This window comes from Natrix helvetica, assembly GCF_964273705.1.
Source record: "Natrix helvetica genome assembly, chromosome: 1".
Classification (NCBI taxonomy): domain Eukaryota; kingdom Metazoa; phylum Chordata; class Lepidosauria; order Squamata; family Natricidae; genus Natrix; species Natrix helvetica.
In genome coordinates, this window is record NC_138548.1 from 353,296,536 (window position 1) to 353,310,287 (window position 13,752).

Here is a 13,752-nt window from a genome sequence, read left to right on the forward strand (position 1 = left end):
TCCTTTGTCCATTCTTTGCACTAAATATCATGGCTTCTTTCTTGCAAAAAATATCTATCTAGAAGAAAAATATCTTTCTAAAAGTTCGGTTCTCAACAGGCAGAGGACCGGTCCGTCATCCATGGCTTGGGGAGAGCTGGTTTACGCCCTGGTGGCAATTAAGAGGAGTCTTCCTACTGAACCACATTCCACTCATTTACACGATCTCTCTGTTATGACCCAGGTGGTCAAGGCAGAGGTGTCAAACTGGCGGAATGTGGGCCAGATGCATCATGCGCAGGCCTTGCCCACCCCAGCTTTGCAAATGGGGGGGGGGGAATGTCACTAAACGTCACGTGACAGCAATGTGACAAGGCGAGTTTGACACCTGTGTTCTAGATCATCTTTTCTTTATCTCAACAAATGGTCCAGGAAACTGTCCTCCAACCACAGTATGGCTCCATCCCCACGCTATTCTGGAGACAGCCACCTCTCAGTCCCCCAAACAACAGCCCCTATAAGTACAAGTATAGCCCCAAGAGCAGGAACACACCCTCAAGGCAAGATCCAGGTTTCAAGTCCAGTCCACAAGTCTGAGTCCAAGGCAAATGGCAGTCCTCCAGGCAAAGAAAAGGTCCAAGGCAAGGAGCAGTTGCAAGAGAAGCACAGGCCGGAAGCAGTCAACAAAATGAGGTCAAGGTGCAAGACAAAAGGCGAAGAGCAATCTTCAAAGCAAGACAAGGGCAAACAGCAACAGGCAAGAGTCAAAGCTGGGGGAGTGTAAGCCAAAGCAAACAATTGTTCCTGGCAAAGGCTACTAACTCCCCATGGCTTCTCCTTAAGTTACTCCACATCCCAGGTATTTGTTGTAAGGAGGGTTGGGGCAAGTCAAGACTGAGTAGCCTTGCAGCCCTTCTCTGGGCTTGCCTAAGCTCTGCTCTCCTTGCCCTTGGATAGAATGGAGGAGCCAGATGTTCCTCATCAGTGGAGATCTGCTGCCTATCAGCAGCACTGCCTGTCAGCAGCCGATACTCCCACTGTGTCTGTGCAGGTAGGAAGCACCCCGTTGAGGCCTGGGACAGCACCTTCCTAAGCCCCTGGTCTCTCCAAACATGCTAAGAGAGAGCCAAGGTGGTGCAGTGGTTAGCGTGCAGTACTGCAGACTACTTCAGCTGATGGCTAGCTACAGTTCGGCAGTTCAAATCTCACCAAGCTCAAGGTTGACTCAGCCTTCCATCCTTCCGAGGTGGGTAAAACGAGGACCCAAATTGCTGAGGGCAATAGGCTGACTCTGTAAACTGCTTAGAAAGGGCTGTAAAAACACTGTGAAGCGGGATATAAGTCTAAGTACTATTGCTATCCCTGTTGGACAGTCCCAGTTCTTCTTATTGCTCCTCCTCCTCTTCCTCCTCTGAATTGGGCTCCAATGGGGCCATGACATTCTCCCTTGTGTGGATACTTTCATGACGATGAAGATGTCCTTTTCGGGTAAAGCTCTTTCCACACTCCAGACATTTATAGGGTCTCTCCCCTGTGTGGATCTTTTGGTGGCGATTCAATTTCCCCTTGGTAATTAAGCTCAATCCACATTCCACGCATTTAAATGGTTTCTCTCCTGTGTGGATCCTCTGGTGCAGAGTAAGGGCACTTTTGATTAAAAAGCCCTTTCCACACCGTAGGCATTTGTATGGTTTCTCCCCTACGTGACTCCTTTGGTGGCGACTAAAACTACTTTTGATCCCGAACCTCTTTCCACATTCCCTGCATTTATACGGTTTTTCCCCCGTGTGGATCCTTCCATGAAGATCAAGCTGATCTTTTCGGATGAAGGTCTTTCCACATTCGAAGCATTTATACGGTTTCTCTCCTGTGTGCGTCTTTAGATGAAGATTAAAATGTCCACTCTGGGTAAAGGTCTTTCCACAATACTGACATTTATGTGGTGTCTTTGTGATGTGGATCTTTTGGGGGCTATTAAGGTTACTCTTATTGCTGAAATTCTTTCCACTCTGCATGCCAAGTTCCCTTTTTCTGCTCTGACTGGAATCCCCCCCAGATTTTACAGAGCTACGTAATTTGTGTTTCCTATACAGTTTCTTTGGTGAAGTAGGAGTGAAGGAGTTATTCTCTACAATGTCTGCAGCCAGGCAGTTTTTCTTTAGTCTGGTTTTTGCCGTATTTATGTAATTCAAATTCATGTTTTCTTTTTTTCTGTGTTTCCCTTTTGTCTTTTCTTCCTGATCTTGCTGGGACAGGAAGCCACGAATAACAACAGGAAGAGAAGTGGACGACTTCTCCCCTCCATTCTCATTCACAGACACATCAGCTGTTTGGAAAAAAAGAAAATCAACATTCTGATTAGAATTTAGAAGGGTGAAGGAGGCCCCCACCCCTTCAAAAACATGCCAATCTGTGTTGCAGGTGACAATCTACTTGTCTAGCCAGGATGCAATATCTGCAAATTCTTATCTGGGAGACTCTGATGGGATTCAATAAGTTTTTCAGCCAAGAAACATATTTAGGCTTTGGTGTTGCTCAGTCAATCTGTTCAGCCATTTCCATGGAGCATCTAGGACAGTGATGGCGAACCTTTTTTGGCTCGCGTGCCACAAGTGGGGGGAGCGCAGGGGGGTCGAGTGCGGGTGTGCCGCACCCATAATGCAACGCGCGACACCCCCCCAGTGCGCATGCGCGCACAACGCGCGACACCCCCATTTTTACATGGTTTTTTTGCCCTCCCCAGGCTCCAGGGGCTTTATAGGAGCCTGGGGAGGGCGAAAAGAGGCCCTCCGGAGGCTTCAGGGACTGTCCAGAGGCTTCCCTGAAGCCTTCGGAGCGCTTAAAACCACCCTCCGAGCAAACCGGAAGTGACTTCCGGGTTGCTCGGAGGGTCGTTTTAAGCGCTCCGAAGGCATCAGGGAAGCCTCCGGACGGTCCCTGAAGCCTCCGGGGGGGGGGAGGCTCTTTTCGCCCTCCCCAGGCTCCTATAAAGCCTCTGGAGCCTGGGGAAGGCGAAAAATAGCTTTTAAAAAGGTGAACTCAGGTGGCCAGCGCGCGCATGCACGCGCTGGCCAGCTGACAGGGCAGCGCCTCGCGTGCCCTGAAAAATGGCTCCGCGTGCCACTTGTGGCACGCGTGCCATAGGTTCACCAACACTGATCTAGGATATTTCCCAAATATAGATTTGAATACTCACTATAGAGTGAGTATTTCTGCCATGGCCTTATAGAGAGATGAACAGCCTGGCCTTACCCAGATTAGTCAAATTCCTAGAAAACTCTTTCATGACTTCCCAGCACAAGGTTTTCTGACCAGAATCTAGCAGCCTCCACTCCTCCTCCGTGAAATCCACAGTCACCTCCTCAAAGGCATCAGAGCTCTAGAAAGAGGAGGGGAAAGTGTTCTTTAGCAGACAATCCCGGGAAACAGTTGAAAGTTTCCTCTCTTCCTGCACACAACAGAAAACAGAGATTTGAAATAGACCAAATGGCCATCTGCTTTCACGACAGATCCATGTCTTCCAGTCCAAATAGTCCTTGGGGCTGGGAAGCTGTAGCTGTGCAAATCATGACTTAGGTGCTTCTAGGCTGTAGAATGCAACACAAGCCACCCTTGGGGAGCTTCGCACTGGGCTGGAATAACTCAGCAAGGTGGTTTTGGGCAGAAAATCCCCTAGAACAGGGGTGTCAAACTCACACCCCATGGGCCAGATGCGTCACATCCTCCCCCCCTCAGTTTAGCAAAGGGGGGAGAAAGTCCCGATATGTTACATGGTAACATGATGGTGTGAGTTTGACACCCTTGCCCTAGACTCACCTGCCCCGCTGACCAAATTCCTGACAAAACAGGACATTAGTCACTAGCAATTTCTTTCCTAACCTGTTTCAAAATATGGGTAATGTCCTTGAAATCGCAGGTCACTTGACCAAAAGCCTTATTGTTACAGCCATTTAGTGTTGGCTTACTGGTTTATCCTTCATGTGCTTTATTTTTGCTCGTGTACTTACAGTCACCTTACAAAGGAGATGGGTGGCACAAAAAATTTAATAAAACAATCCTTCTCAAGTAGGTTAAATCCCATTGTTATTGTTTTAATTCATGGGTTTCTTTTCCAACTCCTTTTAGACAATACTGAATAGTATTAAGAAATAGTAAACTCTTCCTACAAATAAATTGCATTTCTAATACAAGATTCCCTGCCTGCGAATTGTCTCTTGTTTGCATTTCCAGAACAAACTTGAAAGTCAAATGTGTGACTCAGCAGGGTATTCTGTTCAAACGCAGAGAGACTCAGCGCTTGGTGTTAAAAGCAGCTCATGAAATGGATGGAGCTGAAACTCTATTGCTCTCAGAAGAAACTTGCCCTTACCTGGCAAAGTGGCCCAAATTGGATCCTCCTGAAAAACAGGTCCTGCGTAGAGCTGGATCCATCTCCTCTGCCCCAGAGCTCAGCTGAATTCTCCTCCTGCATCTGAAGAAACAGCCTGGTTCATGATCCACTTTCAGAGGATAATATCCATGTTAGTTCGCATTCCTTTTTTTTTTTTGCTTCCCTAGCCCAATTCAGAGAGAATCCAGGGATTCTGCTCTGATTATGACTTATATTTCTGAGTAAGTGATGAATAGAGGGGAGTTAGAACAGCAAGCTGCGTTTTTATGTATATAAAATGATGTATTTTATGTATTTTTCAGAGTATAAGATGCACCTTTTTCCCTCAAAAAGGTCATATTTTCGGGGAAACACAGTATATTTTATATATAATCTTGGCTGTCCTTACCACTCTCAGTATGGACTTTCTATCCGAGGCGCTGCTGCCACTGAACCAAACAGTAATGCAGTTTGTTAAAATGATCTCAATTGTACCTCTGTAAAAGGTAGCCATGATAGCGGGAGAAAGATGAGGTCTTCTCATCCAATACAGGAAATGCAGATGCTGGTAGCTTGCCATTTCAGTGTTGGTGGGGATGGTCTAAATTAAAGGGACACCTATGGGATCACCAATTTCAGGACTTACAGCGAAGGTCATCATGCAATGTCTAGTAGTCATAGTACTTCCACAAATACAACCAAAAATATGGGTCATATATGTAAATGACACGTTTACCATAATAAAAAAAGACCAATTAGAGAACACCCACAGGACCATCAATAACATTTTGAAAGGAATCCAGTTTACTAGAGAAGAAGAAAACAACAACTCACTACCCATCCTGGACATCCTGATCAACCGAGACCACAGTGGCAAACTAGAAATGTGAGTTTCCACCCATACCTACCAGTTGCTCCACTTCCAAAGCGACAACCCAAACTCCCACAAGAGAAGCTGTGTAAGAAATTTATTTAGATAAGTCCAAACGCACTGCAACAACCCCAAACAGCAGAAGAAGGAAATGGAGGCTTTATACAACATATTCATACAAAGTGGATATCCATGAAACGTTATCAAAAAGTCCCTGACCACTCAACCCAATACAGCACAACCAACACAAACCCTAAAAAGAATTACTGTCATACATCAAGAATATCTCAGAAACCACCAACAGACTACTACAACCACATGGAATCAGCATAGCACACAAGCCAACTAAAGGCCCTTCAAAACATCCTAAGCAAACAAAAGACCCAACAACTCCAGAAGGGAAAAAAGAACCAGGAGTCATCTACAACAGGGGCCCCCAATCTTGGCAACCTTAAGACTTATGGACTTCAACTCCCAGAATTCCTCAGCCAGCCATGCTGTAGGTTGGATACTGTACTGGCTGGCTAGGGAATTCTGGGAGTTGAAATCTATATGTCTTAACATTGCGAAGGTTGGAGATCTCTGATCTACAACACACAATGTAAGGACTGCAACAGCCACTATGGAGGACAAACAGGCAGAAGATTGGCAGAACACATCCATGAACATCAACAAGAAGTCAGAAGACATGATGAAAATTCTTTAATTTCACAACATATGGACAAATTTGACCAGAGTTTCAATTGGGAAAAATGTGACCATCCTAGACCAGACAGAGTCCAAAAACACCAAAGGATTTCTAGAAGCCTGGCATTCTGACAAATTAACCATCAACTGAGACATAGACACTAGTAACGTGTATAAACTATGCAAAAGAGACAACCAACCAGTCGAAAAGGAAGCAAAATGACCCAAGCACCTCCCCACCAGCAATCGGCACCCAGATCAGAATAAGGTTAACTCCAAAGTTAACATCAGACCAACAATCGAGAAATAAACAATACCCCAATCAAGAAATTGCCAAAGAGCTAACAGTAAACAGCCCAACCAAAGAATCTTTAACTCCCAGCAACCCTGACATGACAAGCCACCAGAATATAAACTGACAGCAAACAACACTCCTTACTAGCATTGGGGGTGTTACCTAATTTGGCAATGAAACCTCTGCAAGAAAACAAGCAAGATCATGATGGGCTGGCTGTTAAAACACAGCAAGGAAATCCTGTCATTGTGTAGTCTCTCTGGCAAGAACAAAGAATGCTTGTTCACAGAGAATATGCACAAGTAACACTTGTAGCAATTCTAGGTGGTTAGAGGACTGATAACAGTAACGAAAAATTTGCATAGTCCTGCATAGCTCAGCTAAAAGTTAGGAATAGGGATGGTCTGGAGCAAATAAAATGTGTATTAGGTAACTCCTGGAGCTTCATTAGCTGAAGAATAGGGATGGCTAGAGACCAATAGAACCAATTGTTAGATCATTAAAAGATAAAGGTTCCCCTCGCACATGCGTGCTAGTTGTTCCCAACTCTAGGGGGCGGTGCTCATCTCCGATTCAAAGCCAAAGAGCCAGTGCTGTCCGAAGATGTCTCCGTGATCATGTGGCTGGCATGATTAAACACTGAAGGCACACGGAACGCTGTTAATTCCACCAAAGATGGTTCCTATTTTTCTACTTGCATGCTTTCGAACTGCTAGGTTGGCAGAAGCTGGGACAAGTAACGGGAGCTCATCCCATTACGAGGCACTAGGGATTCAAATCGTTGAGCTGCCGACTTTCCTGATCGACAAGCTCAGCGTCTTTGCCACTGAGCCTCAGTGTCCCCTTGTTAGATCATTACTAAAATGTTTATTAGATGATATTTGTTATTATCCCGCCTTGTCCCGCCTTGTTCTTTAGTGAAAATGTATAAAGCTTTCTTAATCTTTGGATCTTGGCATTTTGGCCGGTCCAGGCCAAAATCCCAAAATTCCTTGGAGCACTCCAATAAAAAGGAAATCGAAACCTGCATCTTGTGTCTGGCCTCCTTCATTGGCCTCAGCACCAGGCTCAAACCCGAATTGGGGACAACACTCAGAGACACCAAGTACAACCCCCTCCCCGTGTCATCCTCGAGCTACAAATATTCTCCTTTATTGCAACATGGATCTTTGATCCTCCCCTCCCCCTCCATCCTCAGCTCCCAGGATGAGAGCCCTTCCTCACCTGCTGTCCCTTTCCCGGCTCTTCCCTCTGGGCTTGGCTGAGCAGGAAGCCTTCGGCCAGGGCCACCGCCTGGGAACAGCTCTCGGCTCCGCATTCCCTCACCCAGCTGGCCATCTCCGGGGGCAGTAGGGCCAGCAGCTGCTCCAGCACCACCAGCTCCAGCATCTCCCCTTTGCTGCTCCTTTCCGGCCGCAGCCACTGACGGCAGAGCCGGTGCAGGCGGCTGCAAAGCTCCCGGGGCCTCTCGGCCTCCTGGCGGCAGCGATCGCGGTAGCGATCGCGGAGGCGGCGGCGCAGAGCCTCCGGGACGAGGGCGCCCTCCATCCTTGGATATCTCCTGCCCTCCACCGGGTCTCCTGCCCCAAGGCAGTCCGAGGGGGCTCCCACCAGCCTCTCCGCACCCCTTTCTCCGTTTTCCAGGTGGGGAAAAATGGGCGTCGGTTGCTTCGGGGCTCCTGAGCCCGAGAAGAGAAACTGCGAATCGTTTCCGCCACGATTTCGCTTCGCCACCCTGGCTCTGCGCTCTGCAATTAATGAATCCGAACCATAGATACGCGCCGTCTGGAGTGGCCCTGCGGTAGCTAGAGAACGAAAGGGGAAAGGGGTGCGAACGATAGATACGCGCCGTCTAGAGTGGCCCTGGTAGCCAGAGAATGAAAGGGGAACCTTCCGGCCCTGCAGGGAGGTTCAGTGCCGCTGTTCTCCTTCCCAGAATTTGGGGTGGGGGGGCGGGCAGGAGGGAGAGCAGGAGGGAGGGGCGGGGAGCTTCGCAGAAAGATCCGCGGCTGAAACGGAGGCTGGGGCGGCGTTGCGTGCAAAAGGCAGGGAAGGACTGATGATCTCGGGATCGCCCTTCTGAATCAGGCGTTTGCACCTCCCTGGGTCCTGCGCCGTGCAGGGAAGTTGGGAAGCCCTTCGGATTGTCAAAGAGGGGATTTTTTTTTCCTACGTGGGTGAATCCAGGTGAAGATTGAAGGGAAAGGCGCCCGGTATTACCTTTGCCATTTATAACACATTTCCTTGCTTCCAAAACTCGCAAGGTTCGTTTCTTTCGCCAGGTACTTGTGTATACATCCGAACTAGATTGTGGCGCATGACTAAACGCGGAAGGCGCACAGGACGCTTTTACCTTCCCACCAAAGGTGGTCCCTGTTTTTCTACTTGCATTTTTACGTGCTTTCGAACTGCTAGGTTGGCAGAAGCTGGGACAAGTAGCGGCACTAGGGGTTCGAACCGCCGAACTGCCGACCTTTCTGATCGACAAGCTCAACGTCTTAGCCACTGAGCCACCACGTGTTAATGTATGCCGATTAGTGTACATTCAAAGTGACAATAAAGTTATTCAAAGTTATAAGGCCCCTCGTTCAGCACCATTGTAATTTTGAACAGCCAGAACATGTGTGGTCATTAATCAAGAACTACCTCTGCCTTCTTCTACTTTATTTTAAGGTTAGGCAATGTTTTCTCCTGCTGTTAACAAAAGATCAATTACAGGTAGTCCTCGACTTACAAGAGTTCACTCAGTGATCATTCAAAGTTACAACAGCACTGAAAAAGTGATTTATGACCATTTTTCACAGCTACGCCATGTGTAGCGTCCCCCTGGTCACGTGGTCAAAATTGAGATGCTTGGCAACTGGTTCATATTTATAATGGTTGCAGTGTCCCTGGGTCATGTGATCCCCTTTTGCGACCTTCTGACCAGCAAAGTCAATGGGGAAGACGGATTCACTTAACAACAATGTTACTAGCTTAACGACGACAATGATTTATTTAACAACTGTTTGTTTGTTTGCTTGTTTGTTTGTTTGTTGGATTTATATGCCGCCCTTCTCCCAAAGGACTCAGGGCAGCGTACGACATTAAAAAAAACACATATTACAAAAGTTAAAAAGAAATTAGATAGAGTATTCAAAAACAAACCCAATTAATAGTAACATTTTAAAAATTAGATTAAAATTAACAATTAAATCAATCATTTATTTTATTTTGTTCAGGCCAGGCCGGCTTGCTGGAAAAGCCAAATTTTTAGGGCACGTCGGAAGGACCAGAGGTCGGAGATTATGCGAAGCTCTGGGGTAGCTCATTCCAGAAGGAAGGCGCTCCCGCAAAGAAAGCTCTCCCCCTGGGGGTTGCTAGCCGACACTGTCTGGCCACCGGCACCCTGAAGAGGCCGACTCTGTGGGATCGCACTGGACGGTGGGAGGTTACTGATGGCAGTAGGTGGTCTCGCAGGTACCCTGGGCCTAAGCCATGGAGCGCTTTAAAGGTCATAATTAATACCTTGAATCGCATCCGGAAAACAACCGGCAACCAGTGCAGGCCGCCTAAAAGGGGTGTAACATCTCGACAGGCTCAAGGTTGACCCAGCCATCGTTCCAAGGTTGGTAAAATAACCCAGATTGTTGGGGGCAATATGCTGACATTATAAACTACCCAAAGAGTGCTGTAAATCACTATGGGGTGGTGTATAGCAATAGCTCTTAGACCTATATACTGCTTCACGGTGCTTTTACAGCCCTTTCTAAGTGGTTTACAGAGTCAGCATATTGTCCCCCAACAATCTGGCTCCTCATTTTACCCACCTCCGAAGGATGGAAGGCTGAGTCAACCTTGAGCCTGGTGAGATTCGATCTGCCAAATTGCAGTCAGCTGGCAGTCAGCAGAAGTAGCCTGAAGTACTGCACTCTAACCACTGCACCACCTCAGCTCTAAGTGCCATTGCTATACACAGAAGGTACAAGTGATCATTTTGTTCTAGTTGCAGCCAAAGCTTGGGTTCAAGAAATTCAAGAAATGAGTAACAAAAGCCTGGAGTTGGCCTTGCTAAATGACCCCTCTTTCACCAACCATTTGAAGTTAAGGCTGCTGAATGAGGAGACTTATGGCTGTTGCTCATACTTGTTAGAGCATCACATTGTCACATGATAGCAATTTGTAGTTTTCACTGCCTGCTTCTGACAAGCAGAATCAGTGGAAAAATAAGTAGGCAATTGCAAGTCACAGTCATGGGCTATCATACTTAACACCTGGTGGTGCTTCACTTAACAAACATACCTTCAACTGAGGTCACAAGTTGGTGTGGTCCCGTGAGATTTTACCTTACAACTGCATTGCTTACTGATGGAATTGTTGGTCCCATTGTGCATGGTGACCAAGGACGTCCTGTATTTGTAATACAGTTGTGAAAAAAAGGGTTTTTTGCCAAGAAAGTAGCAGACCAGTAAAGAGAAATGGCCAAAATATGTTCAGCAATCCTTGGGTGCCGGCTTTCCAATCCTACTTTACTTTTATACCATCTTTATTAGTTCTACTTCAATTGAGTTACTCTAAAGTCATCCTTTAGATTATTTATACATAAATGAAATGTGTGTAGCCTCCCCACCCCTCAGTTTACCAAAAGCAATGGTAGGCAGTATATAACAATCAGATTAAAAATCACAATCATATAAATGACATATATAAAAATGTAAAAATCTATATTAAGAAATATGTAATATAAAAACAACTATACAACCTACCCACCCCCAGGCAATAAAATGGATGGAGATGGACACCTCAGCAATAGAACCATCTGAGCATATCTCAGATTGCCTTAGAGCCCCAAGCCTGAGGATGTAGCCAGGTCTTGAGAGCCTTCCAGAAGATCAGAAGGGGTCGAACTGATCTCATTTCAGGGGAATGGATATTCAATAAGATGGGAGCCACAGCATTGAAGACATGTCTTCTCAGCTTCACCAAAGGCAGATCCCCAGCTGATGGCACCCGTCATATGTCGTCTTTGCCAAGTCTCTTTGGGCAGGCTGAAATAAGCAGGGAAAGGCTCAGTCCCATGCCAGGAAGGGTTTCAAAGCCAAAACCAGCACCGTGAACTGCGCCTGCAAGCAAACTGGCAACCAAGGCAACTCACGGACCAGAGGTGTGCTGCTTCAGAAGCACCTATAGCTTAAACAGCAATTGCATTCTCTACCAGCTAAAACTTGGATACCCTTCAAGGGCAGCAAAGTTTATTGAAGTCATCCAATATGCAAGTAACTAGGGCATGATTGACCAGGGTCTGCAGATCCGGAAACAGCCACTATTGGCTCTCAAGTGAATCAGTAATAAAAATGTTAGGATGTAGAGTTTTTGATCTCCAGTGACAGCTAAAATGCAGGAATCTTTAGATCAGCTTCCAGCCTGCCAAACTAGTGACCTCCAAGTGTTTTTCCAAAGCAGCCTGGGAATTCTCAAGGCTGAAATCTTAGTACACTGGGAATTGGGAAGGCTGCTCTAGAGAGCAGAGAGCATAATAGAAATACAGAGAGCATGATAGTATCTCCTGATGAAAGAAATGTCCTTCTGGGTTTGGCGCCAAGTGGGGAAAAAGACACCGGAGACGTGGAGGCTGCTTGGAAAGATGGTTTTAATGGTGGACAGGACCGCATGGCTTGAGCCCTGAACAGAAAAGGTGATCACATGCTTCAATGTTGGTGGAGAAGAAGAGAAGGGAAGATGGAGGGGCTTGCTAGGCTTTTTATAACCTGTTCAGTCCCACCTCTCTGTTTCCTGTTCCTGTGTAAGAAATGTATTCTGATTGGTTGTCAGACTCACATGGGCCCATGCAGGGGCAACCCTCTAGGCTGAGTTTTGAATCCAGGTTTGATTGAGTTTAGATGCCATGTGGTCAGTTGAGTAAAAGGCAATATTATCCTGCCTTCATTGCCATCCCCCCTGGAGCTGAAGGGGAGAACTCTTTATTATGTAAAGTGGAGTAGCTTGGCCTTCTTAATGGCCCATTGATAAAGTGAGGATGGCAGGAAGCTGCAGGAATTTACTTGGTTTTTAAAATGTGTTTCTCCCTTTTTTCACCTCCAGGAAAATATAATATTCTGCCTTATCAATATTTCCTAGGATATTTCATTTCCCTGGGAGAGGGCTAGGTGATAACTTCCTACAATCCTATCTAGATGACGTTGGAAACAAAACAAACAAAGTGATGTCCCGGTGTCTGGAAGCCATCCGGGTCTGGATGGGAGACAACAGACTCAAGCTCAACCCCTCCAAGACGGAGTGGCTGTGGCTACCGGCGCCCCGCTTTAGCCAGTATGTTCCATCTCTGGCCATTGGGGGTGAACAATTGCCCCCGGTGGATAGGGCACGCAATTTGGGCGTCCTCCTAGACTCCCGGCTGTCGCTGGATGATCATGTGACAGCCGTGGCTAGGGGGGCGTTCCACCAGGTTCGCCTGGTGCGCCAATTGCTCCCCCTACTAGACGCCCTACGCACAGTCACTCATGCCCTGGTGACTTCCCGCCTTGATTACTGCAATGCTCTCTACATGGGGCTCCCCTTGAGATGCACCCGAAGGCTACAGCTGGTCCAGAATGCAGCCGCGCGGACAATAATGGGGAGTACTAGGTACTCCCATGTAACACCGCTCCTGCGCGAGCTGCACTGGCTGCCTGTGGCTTTTCGGGTGCGTTTCAAGGTGTTGATTATCATCTTTAAAGCGCTCCATGGCTCAGGACCTAGTTATCTGCGGGATCACATCCTACACCACACATCCCTACGGCCAATCCGCTCTCACAGAGAGGGACTCCTCCGGGTACCTTCCGCTAAGCAATGCAGGCGGGCGGTGCCCAGGGGTAGGGCCTTCTCTGTGATGGGCCCAACCCTCTGGAACGACCTCCCCCCCCCCGATATTAGAACTACTGTTGATCTCCGCTCCTTCCGTAAGAAACTCAAGACCCACTTGTTCAAATTAGCTGGCCTGGCTCAATTGTAATCGAAAGCAAAATATAGTATAATTGAATCCTGACCTTCCTGGATGGCATTTTAAATTTTTAAATTTTGGGGTTTTAAATTGATTTTAATTGGTACTATTTTAATTATCGTAAAATAGTTTGGTTTTGTACGGACTGTGTGTTTAAGTTGGTTATGTCTGGTTTTGTGTGTTGCTTTGTTATTCTTTCTGTATATTGTCTGTACACCGCCCCGAGTCCCTTCGGGGAGAGGGGGCGGTTTATAAATTAAATAAACTAAACTAAACTAAACTAAATGTGGGTAGACAATACCAGGTTTTGTCCCACATTATTCTATTAGTAAGATGAACATGGAAGGCTATCAATCATTTAGGGGCTGAGCATAAAAGGCAAGAAGTTCACGAACTTTTAGGAGCCAGCAAGCACCCAGCTAATCTGATGAAGCTAGAGCTCGGGCGATCTCGCTATGGCTGGCTAGATGGCGCTCTGTGGTCAGGCAATAAGTGCGCCTGGATAGTCGCAATTACAGTATCAAGCGCCTGTATTTGAACTGAAAGGAATTGAGACCATAGAGTCGCGTATT

At 46.9% G+C, this 13,752-nt stretch overlaps 1 protein-coding gene across 1 annotated transcript in view; it reads right to left on the bottom strand.

Annotated features, from left to right (window-relative positions):
- Positions 1 to 10,574, bottom strand: part of LOC309381543 (uncharacterized protein) — a gene marked incomplete at both ends in the record, with an annotated part of 91,087 nt that extends 80,513 nt beyond the window's left edge. Inside the window, 2 exons of the mRNA XM_081932677.1 lie at positions 7,426 to 8,006; positions 10,547 to 10,574. Coding sequence (XP_081788803.1) covers positions 7,426 to 8,006; positions 10,547 to 10,574 — 609 coding nt within the window. The remainder of the gene's footprint in view (positions 1 to 7,425; positions 8,007 to 10,546) is intronic.
- Between the last annotated feature and the right edge of the window lie 3,178 nt (positions 10,575 to 13,752).